Genomic DNA, 24450 nt, shown 5'->3' with positions numbered 1-24450 from the left:
GGCATGCTAGCACATGCACTTGTGCATGTGGACGCACACACACACACACACACACATACACACACACACACACACACACACACACTGTGGGTCCTAGAAAGTTGGGATCCTCACAGTGACTAGTATTCAAACTAAAAATCTGGTGAAGTGATGGCAATATTATGAGAAAACTATTGGTGGACAGTCGAGGGAATGAAATCATATATATTGACCACATCAGCAGTATAAGATCGTATGCAGAATAAATATAAATGAAGAATGATAAATCTATTCAACAGATCATAATTTTGTTCTCTTTTAGGCAAGAAATGATTTTCTTTTAGAGAAATATTCCTTTTTAAATTTTTTTTTAGCATTTTGCAAGGCAATGGGGTTAAGTGGCTTGCCCAAGGCCACGTAGCTTGGTAATTATTAAGTGTCTGAGGCCGGATTTGAACTCAGGTACTGCTGACTCCAGGGCCAGTGCTCTATCCACTGCGCCACCTAGCCTTCCCAGATCTTGTAATTTTCTTATAAAATCTCTCTTTATAGCTAGGTCATGTATCCATTTTGATCTTATTTTGATAAATGGTAGATGGTAGTCCATTACCCAATTTCTGCCATACTTCTTTCCAGTTTTCTCAAATTTTCCAAATAATAAATTATCTCAAAATATTCTCTTTGCATTTGTCAAATAAAAAGTTATGTTTATTTACTGCTATGAATTATGTCTACTCTATTTCATTGATCTACGTTTCTATTTCTTAGCTAGTACCAGATTTTTTTTAGTTTTTTTCAAGGCAATGGAGTTAAGTGACTTGCCCAAGGCCACACAGCTAGGTAATTATTAAGTGTTTGAGGCAGGATTTGAACTCAGGGACTTCTGACTCCAGGGCTGGTGCTCTATCCACCACACCACCTAGCCACCTTTAGTACCAGATATTTTTGATAAGTATTGACATATAATACAGTTTACCATCTGGTACTACCAAATCTTCCTTTATACTTTTTCCTCCCATTATTTTTTATTTTATTTTTTTTAGGTTTTTGCAAGGCAAATGGGGTTAAGTGGCTTGCCCAAGGCCACACAGCTAGGTAATTATCAAGTGTTTGAGACCAGATTTGAACCCAGGTACTCCTGACTCCAGGGCCTGTGCTTTATCCACCGCACCACCTAGCCGCCCCCCTTCCATTATTTTCTTTAATATTCTTGACGTTTTTGTTTTTTCAAATGAATTTTGCTAGTTTTTCTAATTCAGCAAAATTATTTTTTTTAGAAATTTAATTGGTATAGTGTTTTGTTACTCCTATCCCTTGATTGACATTACAATTTTGCTGTGTTCTACTGCTTGAAAGATTTTTGCTGTCTAGACCCTTTTGGAATCAATACAATAAGTTTGGCCCTATATGTAATCAATAAAATAAAGATGCCTCAGTCTTACAGCTAGCAGAATGTGCTTGGCCATTTTTTTTCAACAAGAGATTACATTCTTTGTCTACATGGTAAGCATCAGATGCAGGATTCAGTCTTTTAAAATTTCTGTTTTTAAATTATGAACTTGATAATAATAAATATTCAATACATACAGATTAAAAGATTGTATATGAAATTATGAATGTTATATAATTTATTATTTAGTCTATACTAAGATAAAAAATTTTTAAAACTAAGGTAAATTTTGTGATTGATTTCCCTTCAAAATTTTTGTTTTCTTGTTTTAGATGCAATTTTTTTGCATCAATCTGTATGCATACTATCTTCAAGATCCATATGCATCAAGCATATTTTTTAATGTTCTTGGTTTTTTGCTTCTTTTTTCCAGATTGTCTTTTACCTCTGGATTTTCTTTTTCAATCTCTTGTTCTCTCTCATTTCTTTAGTGAGGCTTGCCATGGCAGATTCAAGTTCTTCACTTCTGTTCCTTGTTTTGACTGCTTGTGGGCAGGTAGGTGGCACATTGGCTAGAGCACTGGCCTTGGAGTCAGGAGGACAGAAGTTTGAATCCAGCCTCAGACATTTGACTGGTCCTAGTTGTGGGACCTTGGGCAGGTCACTTCACCCTGACTGTCTCTTATCTAGGGCCTTTTCCAATTGTCTTGATCTATATCTGGCCTCTGGACCAAGATGGCTTTGGAGGGGAAAGTGAGGCTGGTGACTTGACATAGCCTCCCTCACTCAAATTCAATTCATGTGCATCACCTCCCTGATGTTATGGTCTTCAAAAATGAAAGAAAAACATTATTGGCTGCTCATAATTCTCATTTTTTAAAGTTTTTTTTTGCAAGGCAAATGGGGTTAAATGGCTTGCCCAAGGCCACACAGCTAGGTGTGTCTGAGGTCATATTTGATCTCAGGTCCTCCTGACTCCAAGGCCGTGTTCTCATTTCTTTTTTTAAGCCACTCAGGAATAATGTATTATGGTTGTATGTTTTCCCCAACTTCCACAAGGTCCTCTGGCTCACAAGTATTATATCATTTTTCTTTATTTTGCAGCTTTGTTGTTGTTTCTCCTTCCTTCCAACTTTTGAGTTGTCAGAGTGGTCCCTAAGTGTTGTGCTTTCCTTTAGGCTTCCCATACGTTCAGTGTCCTATCCTAGTGACCTGACCCACTCCTGTTTTTTAGTTCTTTGGACTGGCAGCAGCACCTTAGATGTCGCTGGTGCTAGTAATTCAGAGACTATTTATTCCAGCTCTGGTAGTTCAGAGCTTTTCAGCATTGGTATTTCTAGGTGGCAGCCCCCAATTTTGCTCTTAAAGAATTGAGGTCAAACTGGCTGATAGAGGTCCAAGAAAACTTCCAAAGGCTGTGGTCTATACACTAGAGAGAGAGGGAGGGTGACCATCTATAAGAGTAGATTTTTTAAAAATTTTGTTTTATTTAAGGCAATGGGGTTAAGGGACTGGCCCAAGGTCATGCAGCTAGGCAATTATTAAGTATCTGAGGCTGGATTTGAACTCAGGTCCTTCTAACTCCAGGACTAATTCACCCAGCTTCCCCACAGGAGTAGATTTTGATGTTAGCTTGTGGTTGTGCCCTTGCTGCTGGTTGTGTGAGGTGGGGGAGGGAGGGAGTGAGCGCATAAAATTTTGAAAAAACCTAACTTTTAGATTCATGCTGTCCTAGATCATGGGAAACAGGTGCAGATGCTTTATGTTTGGCACATAGTTCTGTTTTGGGATGGTCTGAGAAGTAACTGAAGGACAACAAATATCAATCTAGGGATCACATGCATAGATATGTAAATGAATCCATGGGAACTGATGAAATCACGAAGATGCTATTTAAAAAAAATAAGAAAAGGGAACATAGCCCACGACAGAGCCAGAGGGACTTAACGCTTAGATGGGATGATAGAGATGAAGAATCAGCAAAAGAGTCTGAAGAAAAGTTAGAGAAATAGGAGAACCAAGAGAGAGCATCACAAAAAACTAGGGGGAGTAGAAAATGTCTAGTCTGCTATCTTGTTGCTCAGGTGACACAGAAGTCCTCAAGAACTATTTTGAATGATTATCGATCATGCTCATAATCAGAATTCTGAAGTCTTTCAAAGTTGGGTTCCTTTACTAATGGATATTGTTCTGGTTCTGCCCATTTCACTCTGCATTATTTGACATGAATTTTCTCAAGTTTCTCTGAATCTTTTTTTCATTTTTTTATGGCATAAACATACTCAACTACATTTATATACAATTTATCCCGCTCTTTCCCCACCTGATGGAGCACTATTTTTGTTTACACTTTGTTGTTATTAAAAAAATACACATACAAATACACATACAAAAAACACACAGACAAATATTTTTGTACATGGATTTTCCCTGTCTTTGATCTCTTTGGGGTATGTCTAATGGATCAAGTGGTTTGTACTTTTCATGACTTTTTGAGTGTAGTTCCAATCTGTTTCTAAATATGGTCAGACTAACTTACTACTTTACCAACAATACAGTAGTGGCTCTCTACCTTTAACACTTTAATCTTTGGTTATCTCTGCTAATTTGGTATAAAGTGGAATCTCAGAATGGTTTTGATATAGCATTCACCATTCACCTTATTTATTGATTTGGTGCATTTTCTTTTTTTGACAAGGTACTTATTTGAAAACTTTTTTTTTTTTTTTTTTTTACCAATTGTCTATCAGGTAATGGTTCTTGTTCTTTTATGTATTTGCATCAATGTCTTGGATAAAAACCTTATTAGAAATATTTGCTAAAATTTTCCAAGTTAACTACTTCTTAATTTTAAACACATTGTTTTTTCTCATTTCAATTTTAAATAAACGAAATTGCTCATTTTCTGGGATAATCTTTTTAATTCTTCTATTAGTTATGGTCAAGAAGCATTTCCTTACTTTCTGACTTTTAAGGACATTGAATGTATAAGTGAAGTATCCATTTAGAACTTACGACATTTGGTGAGACATCTGAACCTAACTTCTTCCAGGATGCTTTTGTTTTCCTAGGATTTTTTTGTTTATTTTCAAATAAATAGTTGTTCTTATGTTTATCCCATATTAAGTTGTTATATTCAATTGTTTGGGGTTCTGGTTTACCTGACCTTTTCTATTTTATTGACTTTATTTTTTAGACAGTAAAAAACAGTTTTGATGACTTGATTTCATCAATCAAACATTTTAAGCATGGTAGCATTTATGCTGGGGGTACAAAAAAGGCAAAAATAGTTCCTAGCCTCAAAGAGTTCACATTATAATGAGGGAGGTAGATGTAAATAACTAAGAACATAAAAACTTTATCTAGAGTTGGTTGAAGATAATCTTAGATGGGAAGGCTACACTTTAAATTGTAGGGACTAAGAAGATGATACAATAGTTGGGCCAAGTCAATGAGAACCAGATACTTAAGACATGGAGGTAAGAATTCCAAGCATGGAGGCCTACCAATGTAAAGGGGTAGAGTTAAGAGATGGAGTGTCATGTCTGAGGAAAATCAGGTAGGTCAGCATTGTTGGATCATCAAGCGTGTGAAGGGAAGTAAAGTATGAGAAGCCTGGGAAGCTAGTGAACTACTTATAGAGAACTTCAAATGGCAAAGAGGGATTTGTATTTGGTCCTCGTGGTAATAAGGAACCATTTCAGTCTACTAAGTAGGACCAAGACATGGTTAGCTATATGCTTTATAAACATTTTAGCAGCTATGTAGAGAACAGATTAAACAGAGACAAGCTGCAGAGACCAATTAGAATGCTATTGTATAATCGAAGAAAGAAGTCATGAGGATCTGAAGTAGGTTTTAAATGTGGAGAGTTATGAGGGCAGAAACTACAAGATTTATGCATGGATTAGAACTATGAAGAGAGAATGAAGAGACAAGGATGACTATGAACTTGAATGTCTGGGAGTATGTCGGTCCTCTCATTTTAGGGAGATTTGGGTAAAAGACTAGTTATTTTGGACATGCTGAGTTTGAGACACCCATAAGAAAGTGAATTTAGCATATCTAAAGGCAGTTGGTGATGTGGAATGATATATAGGAGAGAAACCACGATTTTATATACCAATTTTATATACCAATTATATACCAATTTTATATACCAATACTGGAATGCCAAATGTACGCTTGCCACATAGGGTTAAATACTCACATGGTCAGACAGAGTGATACAAGGACCTTCTCAATGCCTCTCTTAATACCTTAGAAATTAATTGCAGGACATGGGAGATATTGGCAGACTGCTAGCATGGTGTGCCCTCATTAGAGAAAGTGCTGTGCTCTGGGAGCAAGCATAAGTGAAGTAGTCCAAAAGAAATGTGAGATGCATAAATTAAAAGAAGCTACTCCAAATGTTCACATGGAATATTTGTGCTTGATCTGTGGTAGAGTATCCTGAGCTGGTATTGGTTTGATCAGACACAGTTGGACAAATTGTAACTTGACTCTAACATAGTGATATCATTTTGGTCCTCTTAATAATTGAAGGACAGCAAATATCAATCATATGCATAGATATATAAATGAATCCATGAGAACTGATGAAATCACCAAGATACTATTGAAAAAGAAACAAAAGAGAAGATAGCCCATGACAGAGCCATAGGGGACTTAACTATTAGATGGCATGATAGAGATGAAGAATCACCAAAGGAGTCTGAAGAAAAGTTAGACAAATGGGAAAACCAAGAGAGAGCGTTACAAACATCCAGAGGAAGCAACTTCTAAGAGGAGTAGATGATGGAAATTGTCAAATGCTGCAGAGATGAAGAAGGATAAAAAAGTAAGCAACGACTTAGAGATCACTGGATAGAGCTAGATTATAGAGTTTGGAAGTGAGATGAGAGGGAAGTGAAGGCACCTATTTGAGACAGTGCCTATTTTAAGCAGTAGACTACAAAGGGGAGAAAATAACTGGGATAGGACCAAGTAAGGATTAAGGATAGGGGGAGATATGAGTATGTGGGAAGCAGAGAAAACCAATATATAAGGAGACTGAAGATATTAGAGTAGGAATAATAAGAGCAATCAGCTGGAGAAGCTTGGGGAATAGGTACATGTAGAGGGGCTAGTCTTGGCAAGAACTTCCTCAATGTTGATCCCATTTAGACTTTTTTTTCCCCTACCATCATCAGTCTTGAGATTCTTGGCCTTTATTTCCATCTGATAAATCAGTAGTTTTATCTAGCTGTGGAAAAAAATTCCTTGATAGTTTCTTATAGCCACAAATTTGTGAATTTAGATAGTTTTTGTCATTTTTATTATATTGGTATAGTTCAACTATTAATGATTAACAATGAACATTTTCCAATTATTTATTTCTGTAATTTCTCTTATAATTATATGCATCATAAATATCTGGGTAGATTGATTCCAATATCCTGAGAGTCTTGGTAGACGATACCTGTTAGAGTTACATGGAATGAAATCTTCCCTTTCCTTCCACTTAAGTTTTGCTAGTAATATGCAGAAAAGTTAATATCGTGGGTTTATTTCATACTTATCATTTACTAATTTGAACTTTTTGGTTTAATCTTTAGGGTCTCAAGTAAAGTAGCATGTGATCTCCAAATTAGCAATATTCTTGCTTTTTGCTAAACAGTGACAAATGACATTCCTGTTTTATTCCTGATTTCATTGGAAAGGCCTCTAGTGGTTTTTCCACTAGAGATAATGGCAGTTCTTAGTTTTAGAGTTTATCATATAAGAAAATGACTTTATGATTCTTTCTCAATGTTTTTTAGCATGTATTTTGAAAATTTTATTTTCCATTTGATATAATCAAGGAATTTTGACTTGGCTATTAACAATCTATTATTAAATCATCCCTGAATTCTTTGCATAAATCCAATTTGATCAGTGACTAAGATCAATCTGTATGTATAAACCCAACATAGTCTTTTGAATATATTGCATTCTTTGCTAATATTTCATCCAATATTCATTTGGATACTTGATAGCCTTTTTTCTCTGCTGGATTTCTAATTGGTTTGTGCATCTGGTCATATTTCTTTCATTAATATGGTAAAACTCAAGTTTTGGGTTTATTTTTTAGCTTTTTCAAGTAAATTATTTAATACTATTCATTGGTTTTTGAGTGTTTGATAGAATGTATGCACAAATCCATCCAGGTTAGGTTTTTCCCCTTTGGGATCAATGACTTCTTCAAGTTTGTGAATCTTAAATTGCATAATTTTGTAAATATTCATAGCAAAATAGGTTAAGAGTAGGAAGGGATCTTAGATCCAACCAAGGAAACCACAGCACAGACAGTGACTTACTTAGGATCATACTGCTAGTGTGTCTGAAGCAGGATTCAAACCCAATGCTCCCTTATGCCATGTTGTTCCATCTTCATCTATTTATCAGCTTTATTGGCATATAATAGAACAAAAGTTTCTAATGCTTTCTTTTCTTCATTTGCTATGAATTTTTAAAATACACTTTGGTTTTTTATTTTATTTATGGTTTATGTATTTTATTAGTCTATAAAAAAGATTTTTTTTTTTTAGGTTTTTGCAAGGCAAATGGGGTTAAGTGGCTTGCCCAAGGCCACACAGCTAGGTAATTATTAAGTGTCTGAGATCGGATTTGAACCCAGGTACTCCTGACTCCAGGGCTGGTGCTTTATCCACTGTGCCACCTAGCCACCCGTTTACCCTTTAAGTCTTCAAAATTTCTATTTTGGTATTTGCAGAATTTATTTGTGGGAAGGGAAGGAAGGACTTCTAGCTTTTCAAGTTTCAAGGATTTTGTTTTCTTTTTTGATAAACATACTTAAAATATTGGGAACTAAGTGGCACAGTAGATAAAATATTAGACCTGAGATCAGAAAAACTTATCTTAACAAGTTCAAATTTGAGCTCGGACACTTACTATAAATGACCCTCACGATTTTAATCCCATTTGCTTCAGTTCCTCATCTAGAAAGTGCACTGGAGAAGGAAAGGGCAAACCACTACAGTATCTTTGCCAAGAAAATATCAAATAGAATCACAAAGAGTCAGACAGGTTTGAAATGACTTCACAATAAACTTAGAGATACACATTGTCCCTTAAGGACTGTTTTGATACTTCCTAAAAATTCTGATAAAATTATTTGTTTGTATAGTTGACTGACCCATTCTTTTTTTCCTATTCAATTATTTAATAGTTTGGATTTTTTTCAAATTCTTCTAGTTGATGATAATTTAATTGAATTATATCAATAAAGACTATTTCTTTTCTGCATTATGCATTTTTTATACTCTTGCATATAGTCAAATTTCACAAAGGTAGCAAAGTTAGGAAATATGTATACACCTTGCAATTCCTATTTATTAATTGCCTAAGGTTTATGTTCATCTTCTCTAAAGTTTTTTTTTTTTTTACTATTAAGGGTAGTTCTTTTTCTTTTTTAGGCTAGGCAGTTGGGGTTGTGATTAGACTATGGTCACATGAGCTAGTCATTGGCTGGTATCTGTGACTAGATTTGAACTCAGGTTCTTTGGAGTCTGGGGTTGGTGCTCTATCTACTACACCATCTAACTTCCCCTATTAAGACTAATTCTGAAAGATATACATTAAAGCCTGAAGCAATTACTGTTTTACTGCATTTCCCTGTGGTTTCCCTTTTTCAATTTAAATACTTACTTTATTTGATAGAGATGTTATAGATAGTATTGATGCTAACTTTAAGGAGAATACTTTCCTTGCTGATTTTTTTTTAATGAGGAAAACATGTATTTGTCAAAGTGAAGGACAGAATTGGATGGCAGAATGCATTCCCCATGTGGCATGTGTGTAAATACAGTGGTGGACCTAGCACCTGCTGCTTTGAGGGCAGCTGGCAGGCCTCCCTGGAAAGCTGGGCTGCTCCCAATTCTCTCTTGGTCCAGGAAGACTGGGCCTGAGCAGAAGAAGACGCCAGGGCACAGAAGCCAGTCTGGCCTGTGGACCAAATGAGCCTTGGGGGACTGAGTGTTCAGAGGAACTGCAGCAGCAGGTGTTAGCTGTGACTGTGTCCAGGTGTTTATGCGTGTGTGTGTGTGTGGAGGGGGGGGCAGGTGAGAGCAAGGGAGAGGAGTTGAGGGTCAGCAGCTACTACAGCCCCAGTGATTTCTGCATGATCTGCTTGGCAATTCAATAGAATTGTTCTTGGTCATCCCACCATCCATGTTGGCCCCTGCTCTTGTCCTTTGGCTCTGCCAACATGGTCACTATGGAGAACAGGCTCTTCTCCATGCTCTGCATGGGGCTCCAGCACTTGGTGCAGCTCTTGGAGCCCATAGGGTCGTCTCTGGGAGCATGCAGGATGGAGATGCAAGCCCTGCTGTCAGAGTAAATGTTTGGGTGGCACATCTCACAGGTGAACCTTGTCCTGGGGGTGGGGAGTAGGGCTGAGCAGGGAGTCCAGGGGAAAGCTTAGAATGGCAGAGAAAAAACTAAACAACACAGGTGTCTTCTGGGTCCATGATCAAGGCTTCCCATTCAAAAAAATTCTCTTCAGTCATCAGGCCTGCCACAATTCCCTCTGGCTGGTTCAGCTTCAGTTGCTTGTACTCATCCAGGAGCTGCTTGAATGCTGTGCCTGCCATCCTGGCCCTGTAGCCACTGGCTGCTTTTAACTGTTTTTACTGTTGGCATGTCTGAGGTTATGATTTCCACTTTTCTTAATTCACCTGAAGCATAAGATTCTATACCACCCTGTTAGTTTAACAATTTGTACATCTTTATCCCAAGTTAGTTGGAGGTAGTAAACTAAGGTCTTAAATGAACACTTCTAATTGTTCCAGTTTCTTTTCTAGGCCTTGTTTGCTTATAAGCATTTTTACCCAAATTTCCTCCTGGAATGCTCAATAACAAATCATTGAAGAGAAGATTCCAAACCCCACCCCCTTTTCTTTTTTTGGGTGAGGTAATGGGGTTAAGTGACTTACCTAAGGTCACACAACTAGATTATTAAGTGTTTTAGGCTGGATTTGAACTCAGGTCCTCCTGACTCCAGGGCCCGTTCACCACCTAGTTGGCCCTCCCCTTTCCTTCTGATAGACAGTGTACAAATTTTTAGTGATTCTCACAGGCACAGATATTGGAGAAATTTAACATTAAGAAACATGTGGAACTCTTTTCCAGGAGGAAGGAGCTCTGTATTCTGATGAAAAAGCACCCATTTGTCCTTCCAGGATTAAGCTGAATATGCAAGCCTCAAGCTCTCAGCAAAAAGGTGACTAAAGATCAGAAGAAAAAAGAGAACAGCAGTGGAGCAGACCTAACCAGGTACTTATGTATACTAGAGCAAGTTTCTGTTAACTAGATAAGAACCAAAGGACCCAAATGGAGTCATCCCCATTTCACATGTGCAAGACATAAAAGAGAACTTCCTAGGACTTTTAGAAACAGACACTGACTATCTACTTTAGGTGAATCACAGAGGCACAAATAATAGTACCAGAAGTTCTAATCATTAAGTCTTTAGCAAGGCACTAGAGAGATCATAAGGGCAGATTGCAGTTTTTCCTCTGCTTTCCCATTGGTGACTAGAGATGCAGAAAAGTAAACATGTAGCTAACAAAGATAGTGTGGGAGGATGTGGTTTGAATTTCTAGACCATAGCTTTTCTTTTAAACACAGGTAATTATTAAATGTCTGAGGCTGGATTTGAACTCAGACCCTTGGTGACTCCAGGGCCAGTGCTCTATCCATTGAGCCACCTAGCTGCCCCAAGACTATACTTTTTTTTTTTTTAGTTTTTGCATGGCAATGGGGTTAAGCGGCTTTCCCAAGGCCACACAGCTAGGTAATTAATTGTTTGAGGCGGGATTTGAACTCAGGAACTCCTGAGTTCAGGGCCAGTGCTCTATCCACTGCGCCACCTAGCCATACCCCTAGCTTTTTAAAAAAAATGACAAGCTACTGGGCAGGAGTGGAATGTACCTAACAAAGGGAATTAAGAGTATATTAGGTTACTGTCTTAAAATCTAGTCAAAATGCATATGGAAGGGGGAAATTATATGTATATCAACATGCTAGATATCATAAAAAGAATAGGCTTAATGAAGGAAGAAGAACTGAGACATCCAGAGAATCAAAGGAGACAAAATACAAGAAAGGAACCAAACTAAAACCTAATATACGTCCACAAAACTAAGACAAGATGAGGAACTAAAGGTCCTAATCCAGAAAGGAGGCAAACTTAATTTCACAAACACTAAGATTTAGTAGGAGAAATACTAAGATTTAATAGGATGAAACCCATTTCTGGAAACACTTTAGATGAATGAACCTTATTCAAAAGCAACAAGACAGTTAATATAGTATGGATAGAAGACTTATTATTTGTCAGGAGTTCTTTCTCTACCAAAAGTAGAATAAGAATAGTTAATAATTTCTGGACCTTCCTGAATGCTAATTTCAAACCTTCAAAAGAAAGGTAAACAAACAAGTGGTGATTTTATAATTAGTTGGGAAGTGATGACAGACTCTTGGGAGAAAGTACTAGTATATTATCATAAAGAAGGTAAAGTCAAAGCTTTTATCAGATTGCTTTCTGTTGGGGGGAAAGGGGAAGGAAGGAGAAAAATTGTATAAAAATCAAAAACCTTTCAAAAAAGATTGGTCAAAACTATCGTATGTCATTGTAAAACATAAAATATTTAATAAAAAAAGAAAGCAAAGTCAAACATAGTTTAACATTCTAAAGATATCAAAAAAAAAATCAGGTTAGGAACATATGGACTAAAATTCTATGAGCACATAAGTCCAAGATAGTGCAAGCTTCCAAGAATGAAATTCTAAAGACAAAAAGGGAAATAATTTCAAGAGAAAGAAAAGTGGAAGTTGAAAATATCAATATAGATAGTTGCCCCAGCCTCACCAAGTAACTCAGATATTTTTAAAAAGACTACATACACAAGATAAGAGTATAAATAAAAAAAAGTATGGTGAAATTTTCCAAGACTCAGTATAGAAATAATAAAATTTAAAGATGAGATTAAGTTGCTCAAAAAGGTAATTAAAAATGTTTTCTTAGTCACAATGTAAAAAAGAGAATGCAGAGGTTAGGACTATTGTTAAAGGTGGATGGAATACTTGACAAGAGAAGGCAGAATTGCTTAGTTTTTGTTCTGTCAAAAAGAATGATCAGTGGAATAGAAAGAATCAGACAATGCATATTATGAAGTTAATACTCAAGATAAATGAGCAGATATTGAGTAATTGAAGAATTCACATGAATGATCTGATGATACCTCACTGCCAGTGATACACTTGAAAGACTAAATAAAAGCAAATAGTGCTCTGAGAACAAAAAGATATAAGAAAGCTCTCTGAAGATGATTAAAAATATATATACAGAAAAGGAAAATGTGATCACAAAAAAGCCAGCATAGCTTCATCAAAAATTGGTATTGTCAGAATAACTTTATATATATATATTTAGGTTTTTGCAAGGCAAATGGGGTTAAGTGGCTTGCCCAAGGCCACACAGCTAGGTAATTATTGTCTGAGACCGGATTTGAACCCAGGTACTCCTGACTCCAGGGCCGGTGCTTTATCCACTGTGCCACCTAGCCACCTCTTTTATAGTCTTTCTTAAAGTGTTTTATTATGCTATTATAAAAAATGCTCTGATCATTCTGAATCTGCAAGTTAGAAAGGATCTCAGTGTTCATCAAGACCAATTCATGCTCAAAAGCAATATCCACTTTTACATACTTGATACGTGGTTATTCATCAATTGTTCAAAGAGCCATGGGATCTCACTGTCTCTCAATGTCATGCCACTTTTGGACAACTCTGCTTGTTGGTTTTTCCAAAAATCAAGCCTCTGTACAATTTCGACCAGCAACTCCTCTTTGTGTTCTTTGAATAGAATTACTTGAACACAGCTGGTTAGGTAAAGTCCTCTCAAATTTAGACTAAAAGCAAGTCCAGTGCCTTCAAAGAATAATCCTATGAGCTTGACACAAACTCATTCATTACCTTGCAGCTCTTATCTGAACACTTTCTACCTTATCAACTTCCTTCTTAAACTAACATAGTACTCCAAGTAAAGTCTGATGAGGTTAGAACATAGGACTAAGCTTCCTTATTTCTGTAGGTTAAGCTTTTAATGCAGCCTGAGTTTGCTTTTTTGGCTGTCACATCATAATACATGTATTGAGCTTGGAGTTCACTAAAACTTGCTGATCTTAAAGTGCTATGTATTCCCATTCTGACCTTGTCAAGTTGATGTTCTTTACTCTAACAGGCATACAGATTTATCTACACATACATCCGTATCCACGTAACTTATCAAATCAATCACAACCCCAACCATCAACTGGTCAACATCCTCTTGGTGTAAGGTGTTCTATACAGTATCCCTGATAAGTACTTGGCTTTGTGCTATTCTACAAATAGTTAAGAGTTGATGCAGGGGACAGCTAGGTGGCACAGTGGGTAGAGTACCGGCCCTGGAGTCAGGAGGACCCGGGTTCAAATCTGACCTCAGACACTTAATAATTACCTAGTTGTGTGGCCTCGGGCAAGTCACTTTTACCCCATTAACTTGTCAAAATAAACCCTAGACAAACAAAAAAGAGTTGATGCAGGATTGGTACTGTGGACCAACTCAAAATTTTTTTTTTAAGGTTTTTGCAAGGCAAATGGGGTTAAGTGGCTTGCCCAAGGCCACACAGACCGGATTTGAACCCAGGTACTCCTGACTCCAAGGCCGGTGCTTTATCCACTATGCCACCTAGCCACTCCCCAACTCAAAATTAAAGTCCCTAGTCTCAGTCAATTTACCTTCTATTTTTATCAATGATTTGGAGAAAGGCATAAATGGCATCCTTATCAAATTTGCAGATGACATCATTTTTGGGAGGAAGAGATAATACATTTGATGATTGGATCTAAATTTTAAAAGATCTCGACAGACTAGCACATCAGGCTGAATCTAAAAAGATGGAAATTAAATGTATTTACATACACACAAGAAATTTACACTTGAGTTAAAAAAAATCAACTTCATAATTAAAAGATGAGGGAAGTATATTTAAGATCAGGTTTTTCAGCAAAAGATCTGTGGATTTTCATGGTCCTCTAGCCCAATGTGCCAACAATTTGCTATGACAACCAAAACTGCCAGTGCTATTGTATGCCGCAGTAGGACAGTCATAGCTTCCTTGAAATAGGAGGCAATAGTTTCACTGAATTCTGGAGTGCGAAGACTAAACATAGGGTACTGTTATTAGTTCAAGGACCATGTTTCAAAAAATACATAAACAACAGTTAAAATGTGTAACTGTTGTCTTTTGTCTTCTATTAGATCTCATTTTGATTCCTCTGCACTCTTACTCCGAGCTATTCCATAGGACAATGGACTTCCTCAAGGAGTGGTTTACCCCTTATGAAACATCTTCAAGTAAAAGCTGAATGATCACTTCATGGATCTGTCTGGTTGTCAAATTCCTTTAAAAGTATAAATTACATTAAATAGTTACTGAAGCTATTTTCAATTCTGAAATTCTTTGTGGACCAAGGGATGAATTGATGCTGAAGACAAGCCCACACTCAAATTCAAAGATTTTCTCTCTAATTTGAATTCTGAGGTAATAGAAAGAAAACTGGATTTGGATCTGATCTCAGTTCAATTCTTCATCTGCTACTTACTACTTTGAGGAGTTCAGTTTGCATTCAGTTTGCTTTTAGTCCCTTTACCCTCTCAGCCATAAAAATCAAGGAATTAGAATACATGATTCCAAGTCACTTCCAACTTAAACCCTCTAATTCTATGATTAAACATTTCACTTTGGGTGAAAACTTTTCTGCATTCATTACACTGAGAGGTTCTATCTTGTGTGAACTGTCAAGATAAATAAAGAATGTCTTGTGGCTGAAGTCTTTCAACATTCATTGTATTAAAGGGATTTTCTCCAATATGAATTCTCTGATGTACTGCAAGGTGTCCGGTCTTTCTAAAGGCTCTACCACATTCACTGCATTTATAGGGTTTTTCTCCAGTATGAATTCTCTGATGTACAGTAAGGTGTCCCTTCTGCCTGAAGGCTCTCCCACATTCATTACATTTATAGGATTTCTCTCCAGTATGAACTCTCTGATGTATTGTAAGATAACTTCTCTGGCTGAAAGCTTTACCACATTCATTACATTTATAGGATTTCTCTCCAGTATGAATTTTATGATGTTTATTAAGGCTTCCCCTCTGGCTGAAAGCTTTTCCACATTCATTACATTTATAAGATTTCTCTCCAGTATGAATTTTATAATGTTTATTAAGGTTTCCTCTGTCAATGAAACCTTTCCCACATTCATCACATTTGAAAGATTTCTCTCCTGTATGAATTTTTTTGATGTATATTAAAGCTTCCCCTCTGACTGAAGGCTTTCCCACATTCATTACATTTATAGGATTTCTCTCCTGTATGCATTGTCTGATGTACATTAAGGTGTCCCTTCTGGTTGAAAGCTTTCCCACATACATTACATTTATAGGATTTCTCTCCAGTATGAATTCTCTGATGAATAGTAAGGTACCCTCTGTCTCTGAAGGCTTTTCCACATTCATTACATTTATAGGATTTCTCCCCAGTATGATTTCTTTTATGTTTAGTAAGGTTTCCTTTTTGGCTAAAGGCTTTTCCACATTCAGTACATAAATATGGTTTTAATCCAGTATGAATTCGTTGATGTACAGTAAGGCTTGAGTTGGAGTTGAAGGCTTTTTCACATTCATTACATTTATAAAGTTTCTTTGTAGTATGAATTTTCTGATGTCCACTAAGGTATCTGTTCTGTCTTAAGACTTCAACACATTCGTTATTATTCACTTTAAGTTTTTTCTTTAATGAAATATAATTACACTGCTTTGCAGTAGAATCTTTGTTTTTACCCCTACTCTTTTGACAAAGGCGACCTGAAAGAAAAACAATGATGTCAATATTAGAATCTTTTTGGAGTATAATATTCTTCATAGTGAGTTTTTTTTTTTTTTTAGGATTTTGCAAGGCAATGGGGTTAAGTGGCTTGCCCAAAGCCACACAGCTATGTAATTATTAAGTGTCTGAGGCCAGATTTGAACTCAGGTACTCCTGACTCCAGGGCTGGTGCTCTATCTACTGCACCACCTAGACGCCCCATAGTAAGTTTTAGAATAGTTATACCTTATCAATGAAAATGAAAATCAACCCAAAATAAATAGATCAAAGAGTGGTAAGGCCTGATGTAGATGATAAGGGACTGATCTATTCAGAACTAAAGGCATTGTTGCACAGCACTTAAAGCAACTGGTCATGCCACTATAGACTGGAAGGCAAGTCCTGGGAAATGTCAAAATATTTAGAAATTTGTTTTCAAAAATTTTCAGAACACTGTTTCTGAAAATGACAGGCTGCTAATCCTAATAGTGATCTTTTCACAAAAGACAACAGACCAAAAAAAAAAACCCCAAAACAGAAACAAAACCTATGTCCAACTGGCTGATTTTGAGCAATGAAATTCAAAATTCAGGGAGAAAAAAATTAATAATGTAAGCTAACCTATTTTATTATATCATAAGATTTTGGGGTTGGTTAGTGAGTATTTAAATTTCAGCACATTTTTGATGTCAGAGTTAAGACATCTTGTGGTCAAAATGTATTGAGAAGTATGGGCTCGATAAAGGAGTTCAGAAGGTTTAAAGTTGTTTAAATAACCTTAACCAAAGAGTCCTTGATGAACAGAGATTTAGTTGGTTTATTGGTATGTGTTACTAAATACTTTTAAATATTCATGGTGGATGAATTGAGTTTAAGATGCCAATAGGATATAGAAATTAAAATGGCTGATAGCCAGGTGATGAGGCAGCTTTCAAGCTCTTGAGGGAGCAGACTAGTTCTAGATACATTGATCTAGAAATTCACCAAGAGATGTTCATATAAATTGAATCCACAGAAGCTGAAGCCACCAAATGAGAAAGTATGGAAGGAAAAGAGAAAAGAGCTCATGACAGAGTTTTGATGAATAGTGGGCATGACATATTTGAAGGTCCAACAAAGGAGACTAAAGAGTATAGTCAGAGAAATAGGAGTACTGGGAGAAGGAAATATACAGAAACCTGGAGGAATGATTATCTAAGAGCAGTCAATGGCAGAGTTTACATCTTTATTTTTATAAGAAGAAGGCCCTTAGAAATCACTGGTAATTCTTGAGTCTGGAGGGGAAGAGGATGAGTCAGTCACTCATTAAGCATTTGTTAAGCTCTGTGCTAAGCCCCTGGGGGGAATTAAAAAAAGGCAAAAAACAGTCTGAGCTCCCAAGGAACTTCTGATCTTATGGGAGAAATGACAAATATGTATATGTATATGTGTATATATATATGGCAAGTTTCCTGTAGGAGATGAGACTTTAGCTGGGAAAAATGCTGAGAGCTGGAGTTCCTTGTTCCTGGAACAACCAGAGGGCCAATGTTACTGGATTTTATAGAATTTGTTCAGAAGTAAGGTGAAAGAAAATTGGAAAGGTTGGAAGGAGGCTATGAAGAGCTTTGAACACCAAATAGAGGATTTTATACATGTTCTTGGAAGGGACAGAGAATTACTTGTGCTTCCTGAGTATAGAGGATAACATGGTGGGAAAGGGACATATTCTAGACATATTGCAAAGGTGAAGTGAACTGGTCTGGACTGGATGAGGTGAAAGAGAGTGAAGAGTCCAGACTGACTCTTAGGGTTCAAGCTCTTAACAGTAACAGGAATAGGAGTGATAAATAGTAATAGGAAGAGAGGATTTAGAGAAAAGATAATGAATTCTGTTTTGGACATATTGAGTATAAGATAGCCACAAAGGGGAATACATGATTCGCGTCAGTAGAGAGACTGGAGCAGGATAAGTAGATTTGAGAGTGATCAGCATAAAGATAGTCACTAAATTCCTGGGGGAGAGGGGGATGAGATCACTAAGCAAAGGAGAGAGGTCCAGGACTGAGCCCTGAGGGCCATCTGTAGAGGGTGAATATGGAGGAGGATCCAGCAAAGGAGACAGGAAAGGAGGAGAAAGCAAACCTAAAGCATATTAAGGAGGAGAGAGTGATCAGCAGTGTCTAAGTCTGCAGAGAGTTTGAAGTCAATGAGAAAAGGCTATTGGTTTGATTAACTAGGAGAGCACTGGTGACCTAGTGCAACTTTGTTGGAACGCCAAGGTCAGAAGAAGAATATTAAGAGCATTTCTCTAATTCCAAGTCCTGGGCTAAGTACAGTATAAACATTTTCTCATTCAATCCTCTCAAACAACATGGGAGGTGAGTACTCTTATTAGCTCCATTTTAGAGATGAGGATACTGGAGGCCAACAAAAATGAAGTGACTTGCCCTAGATCACCAGTTTGTGGACACCTGAAGCTGGATTTGACTCAGGGCTTCCTGATTCTAGGTCTATTCCCTGGGTCACCTGAGGTGAACATGGGGAAGTGGTTGCAGAAGAATGGGAGACTAAGGAGATTTGTTAAGTTATGCGGGCGATCCCAAACTGTCCTCTCAAGTCCCTCCCTAGATTCTGATATTTCTCCTCATACCTATTCTCTTCTTCCTCTTCACTACTTCACTTGGTAGAGGTGTGGAATGCAGTGTACATTTTTATATACAGTCAAAAAAGACAGATGTTTAGCTTTCATTTGCATGTTTGTTACAAAAAAATTATTTTTTATTAATTTTTTCCCAGTGGGATAGAGGTTAAGGTGGAGAGAAAACAGATTTCTGTCCTATAAAAATATAATTTACAAAAATAGAGAAGTAGTGGAGTGCTACTGAATAAGAGTCCTGGAATCAGGAGGAACTGAGTTCAAATCCAGCCTCAGGTATTTACTAGCTGTTTGATCTGAGCAAGTCACATAACCTTGATTGCTCCATCCCCAAAAGAACAACAGAAATGGTTACCATTATTAATTTTACTCAACTGTTTTACTTTGTTACAAGAGAGCTCTCACAGAATGAATATGAAAATGTTTGTAGTTTAGAAACAGAACTTGTCAATAAAACTTTATTTAGATATCTTGCACATTTTCTTCAGAGCTGGAAATAGAAAGTCCTGAATGACTAAGATGGCATTTATATGGGACAATCTTTGGTCCTTTAATCCCCCCACCCCCACTAGGAAGTATGAATAAGAATTTGCTCCAATTTCTGTATCCTCTCCTCTTGACTTCTCAGTTATTCTTATTTGTTGATCTTTTCACTTACTCACCTGGAAAGGGCCTTCTTGGAACTTTTCTCCCAAGCATCCAGTGGGCACCTCCTCTTTCTAACTTGGAGATCACTTTTGGTTTGGAAATTGGAAACCCTGCTCATGGGAAAAGAAATGGGAAATTTGGGGGTGCAAAGAATCATTTCAGAATCCAATCCTAACCTCTTTACCTTCAGGGAAAAGAGGGAACCATAAGAAAGTCCAGGGATGGTCATAAAACACCTCTGAAGGATTCTCTGCAATGGGCCACAAAACTAAGAAATGGCTCAGAAGAAAAATGAATTAACTTGACCCAATCCATGACTGTATTGGACTTTGTGCTATGGGAGGGAATGGGAACTATCTGATCTAAGGGAACAGAAAGTAGGAAAGGAGCAGCTTCTGAAGCAGGATAATAATGCTACAGATTGCCACAGTACTAAGTAAGCCCTTTCATGTGGAAACAGAAACTCTGTCTTTTAACCAAAAGGGGATTCACATTCACATTATCCTTGAATATCCTGTCATATCAAGGAAAAAAAATCAGTGAATTGCTCAGATTCAATGGCCAGAAGCTGAGAGGCATCCACAGAGTCCTTAATTACAAGGGAGAACCGTTCTTACCTAGGGAGACAAGGTTCTTATAGTTCTCAAGCATCACATCTCTGTAGAGATCTCTCTGAGTAGAATCCAGGTGCTCCCATTCTGCCCTGGTGAAGTCCACAGCAACATCTTTGAAAGTCATTGATGGCTGAAATACCAAATATAGTCTTGCTTACTAGGGACATTTCTTTCATGGACCTCAACCACAACAAGAAGCTCAAATGTTATTTCAGGGGTAGTTTTTTTGGATTTAGAATATCTCAGGACAAACACTTGAGTACTCTTTAGAAAGCAGTGAGATTTTTTGTGAATATGGTCAATTGCAGGGAACAGAATAATGAAAGGCTCTCTGGATGAGGGTGCTATGATTAGACTCACAAAGAAAGATGAGAAATTTGACAGCACAATGAGGAATGGGGAAATGATTGGTTAGGAGACCAATGCAGCTGACTAGTGGGTGGCAATTGTCTGGAGAGGAGTGGTGCCAATAGCACAAATTCCCCACCTCCTCCAATTACCTCCAAACCTCATTTTTTGGAGTAGATTTTGGTGTTTTGGCTGACAAAGTGGCCTGTTTTGTGAACTAATGGCATAAGGCATTACTACCCCACTTTTACAGATGAGGTAATTGTCTCAGGAAAGAAGATGATAACCTAACATCATATAACAAATGACAGAATCAGTTAAAATTTCTACCATACCGGAGTATACTTAATCCCATGACATGCTCTTCCAAAACATGCCATCTGGTCATACTGCTGTTCCCTGAAGATAACAGTGCACTGAATAAAGCACCTGTGATTTAAGTTAGGAAGACTCAAGTTCAAATTCAGCCTGACACTTGGGAGCTGTCACTTGGCCTGTCTCAATTTCCCCATCTGTAGAGTGTGGATAACAGCATGTACCTTGCAAGGCTGTCATGAGAATTAAATGAACAATATCTGTTGGCACTGTATGGAAGCTCTTTTTCTCATATTGTCTAAACATCTTTTTCCCCCTTCTTCCTCCTTTTTGAGACAAACTCTTACCTGCACCCTCTTTTCCTGTCCCCTGGTTGCTTTCCTACCATCTACAAACACTCAGCTCACCTCCAATCTCAAGAAACCTTCACTAGGCCCATCTTTTCTCTTTATTCCATATACCTCCTTCTCCTGTGGCTAAACTGAAGAAGGTTGTTTCTTTTCAAGTTTGTCCTCAAGTCCTGAAACTGCTCATTCCAAAATTAATTAAAACCGTAATTGCCAGATCCAAAGAGCTTTTTTAAATCTTTCTAGACTTCTCTGAACAATTTGACAATAATGTCAATCTTCCTATAATTTGTATGTTCTCTTTTTAGGTTTCTGGGACATATATAGTGCTTCTGGGAGAAGATCTCTCCAGAATTATAGGCTTAGAGATCAAAGAAATGTAGCATGCAGGGTTGTGTAAATATAGACTCTCAATCTGATTCCATCTCTGAGGGAGGCATCCATTATCTTAGACCTCTAGTCCTAGCTATTCTTTTGACATCTATCCTACCAAGATGACCTAATCAGATATTTTTTTGTCAGTCAAATCTGACTCTGTGGTCTCATTTGGTGTTTTCTTGACAAAGATACTGAAGTGGTTTGCCTTTCTTTTCCAACTCATTTTACAGAAGAGGAAATGAAAGCAAACAGGATTAAGTGACTTGTTCAGGGTGACACAACTAGTGTCTGAAGCTGGATTTGATCAGTGGACAATAAGTCTTCCTGACTCCTGGTTCACTAAGGCACTTAAGCTGTTTAAGATCATTCCAAAATTAAGGCACTCCCCCCTTTCCCCAAGTCCCCTGACAACCTCTTCTAAACTGAACCTCTAAAATAAAGAAAACTTTTTGTAATCGACAGGCTTCAAATCTGTTGGTTAGCTAGGGGTGTGTCTCCCCCAAGCATCTGAAGAATACCTCCCCTCTTCCTGCAGAATGGGTGGACCAGAACAATTTTTCCAATGGCCATGAAGACAGCTGAAGCAGGCCAGACACCAAAGATGTCAAGGTCATAGTCTCTTTATAAAGTCTTGCACCTAAGACTTGATGACTCAGGAAGAGAAAGTGAGGCTGAGGATTCTGTGCAGCTCTGTCTCACTCACATCCAATTCACGAGCAAGTCAAGACACCACCCTTCGATGCCACTGAAAATGAAGGTGTCCTTGAGCCTCCGATCTTTTCAATTTAACTTGGTGATCTCATCAGCTCCCACAGATTCAATTATCATATTCATGAAGACTGCTAAATCTAAATTATCCAGTCTTCAAAGCTTTTCAGACTTCCAGACTAGAATCTTCAACTGTATACTAGACATTTCAGATTCAACATCCTATTGATGTCTTAAACTCAACGTATCTGAAAGAGCACTGTCTTTCTCCCCCAACTCCTTCCCCTTTATTATTGTTATTGGGGCACAATTAACCTTTCAGGAACACAGGTCCCCAAATCTAGGTGTCTTCCTCGATGTTTCCCTTTTTCTTCTCACTCCCAGAGCCAATCCCTTTGAGAAGGTCTGAAGTGTCAACTGCATAATCTTTCAAACACACTCCATTCTTTGCAGTATGGAGAGTTCAGGTCTTCATGACTTCACAGCTGGATTATTGCTAAAACTCAGGTAGGTCTCCTTCATTCAACTGCCAAACTGATCATGAGCAGAAGGAACACACCTGGCTACTGCCTACCTTTCCAGTCTTCTTATACCTGTCTTTGATGCCGTGATACAGGCCTCTTAGCTGTTCCTCCCGTCTCCTGACTTGGGCATTTTCGCTGGCTGTCCTCCAGGCTGGCAATGTTCATCTCCTAACCTCCTAAGTCTCCAGTCAAGTCCCATCTCCTCCAAGTTCTCAACCTTCTCGCCTCCCTCCACTAGCCCCAATTTACTGTCTTTCTTAGTGGAACAGTGTTTGCATGTTGCCTGCCCCATTAAACGTGTGTTCCTTAAGGGAAAGTGTTTTTATTTGGGTCTTATTTTTCCAGGACTTGGCCCCATCCTGGACGGAGAAGGGACTTATGCCGGATTGTCACTTTGGCTCGGGGCTTGCTTCGAGTCTCATCTAAACAAACCCAACCCCACCCGCGGCCCCGCTCCCCGCGTCGGCGGCTGGTCCGGCCGGAGCCGGGGTCCGGGCTTTCGGGCCTCCCTTTGTACTGACCATCAGGGCTCGCCGCCACTCACAAGCGGCTCATGGCGCTACGTGCTTCACGGCCGGCCAACCCCGGTGACTCGGCGGACCTGGGCCCGGGCCGGCCCGCTCCCGCGGCCCCACCTCCCGCGGCCCCTCCCCGAGCCCCGGCGCCCCGGCGCCCCGGCGCCCTGGCGCCGCCCCCTCACCTGGCAGGCCGGGGGCGCCCGCGCCCCGAGTCGCCCCGGCCCCTCCGCCGCCCCCCGCCCCGCGGGGCTCCCGGGCCCCCGGGGCTCCGAGGCCGGCCGGGCGCGGGGCTGCGCCGCCATCCCGAGCGGGAGGCCCGGCAGGCGGCGGGGCCGGGTAGGGTCGAGGCCCGGCCCAGCAGCTGCGGGACGCCGGGAGGCCGCCCGGAGGATTCCCGGAGGCTTCCGGTCCGGAGCGAACGCTTCCGGCCCGGAGAGAGCGCTTCCGGTCGCCCATGCTCAGTTCGCGCCGCTCGCCCTTTGTAGGGGGAAAGCTTTCCCCGGTGCCTTCTGGGAAGTGTAGTCGGGGCCCGGGAGCTCTCGGCGCGCTTCTGCGGGGTGACCGAGGCCCAGCCTGGGCGCGGCGCTGCGCTCGGAGAGCACGCCCGGCCAAGGGCGCACCTTCCGGAGAAAGCCACGGAGCGCGGCCGGCCGCGGGCCTGCGGGCGCGGGAAGGGGCGGAATGCGGCCCGCCTGCCCGGGAGCGGGGCCAGGGCAGCGGGGCACCCGATCGGGGGCACGGAATGTGACGGCCTGCTTACCCGGGCCAGTGCCAAACGGCCTTGTGAATGCGAGTTGCCAGGTCACACAATTACGGAGTGGCACGATCGGCGTGTAAAGAGGGGCGGGGGCCGGCTAGGTGGGCGGTGACCCTGGCGTCAGCAGGACCTGAGTTCAAATCCGGCCTCAGACACTTCACAATGACCGAGCCGTGTGGCCTTGGGCAAGCCGCTTTACCCCAGTGCCTTGCAAAAAAAGAACAAAAATGAATTGAATCATAAAGACTAACAGACTGCCTTCTGTGGGGGGAGGGAAGCAAGACTGGGGGAAAATCGTAAAACTCAGATAAAATCTTTCTTTAAAAAAA

The 24450-nt window shown here is 39.3% G+C and overlaps 1 protein-coding gene, 1 long non-coding RNA gene and 1 pseudogene across 2 annotated transcripts; 1 reads left to right on the top strand and 2 right to left on the bottom strand.

Annotated features, from left to right (window-relative positions):
* Positions 1–1858: 1858 nt before the first annotated feature.
* On the top strand, positions 1859–15379 carry LOC141509831 (uncharacterized). The gene is made up of 3 exons (XR_012474718.1): positions 1859–1925; positions 10541–10684; positions 14718–15379. It is a non-coding gene; the product is annotated as an uncharacterized LOC141509831 (long non-coding RNA).
* Positions 7395–14326, bottom strand: LOC141509826 (ubiquitin-conjugating enzyme E2 G2 pseudogene; annotated as a pseudogene).
* LOC141509823 (uncharacterized) lies at positions 14423–23799 on the bottom strand. The gene is given in 5 exon segments (XM_074219632.1): positions 14423–15758; positions 15760–16325; positions 19627–19722; positions 20230–20356; positions 23547–23799. Coding segments are annotated over 5 exon segments (1410 nt in total). The 5' UTR covers positions 23667–23799; the 3' UTR covers positions 14423–15257.
* Between the last annotated feature and the right edge of the window lie 651 nt (positions 23800–24450).

Source organism: Macrotis lagotis, chromosome 1 (assembly GCF_037893015.1).
Source record: "Macrotis lagotis isolate mMagLag1 chromosome 1, bilby.v1.9.chrom.fasta, whole genome shotgun sequence".
NCBI lineage: Eukaryota > Metazoa > Chordata > Mammalia > Peramelemorphia > Peramelidae > Macrotis > Macrotis lagotis.
Note: the sequence above shows the minus strand (reverse complement) of the source record. Positions and strands in the feature narration are given on the sequence as shown.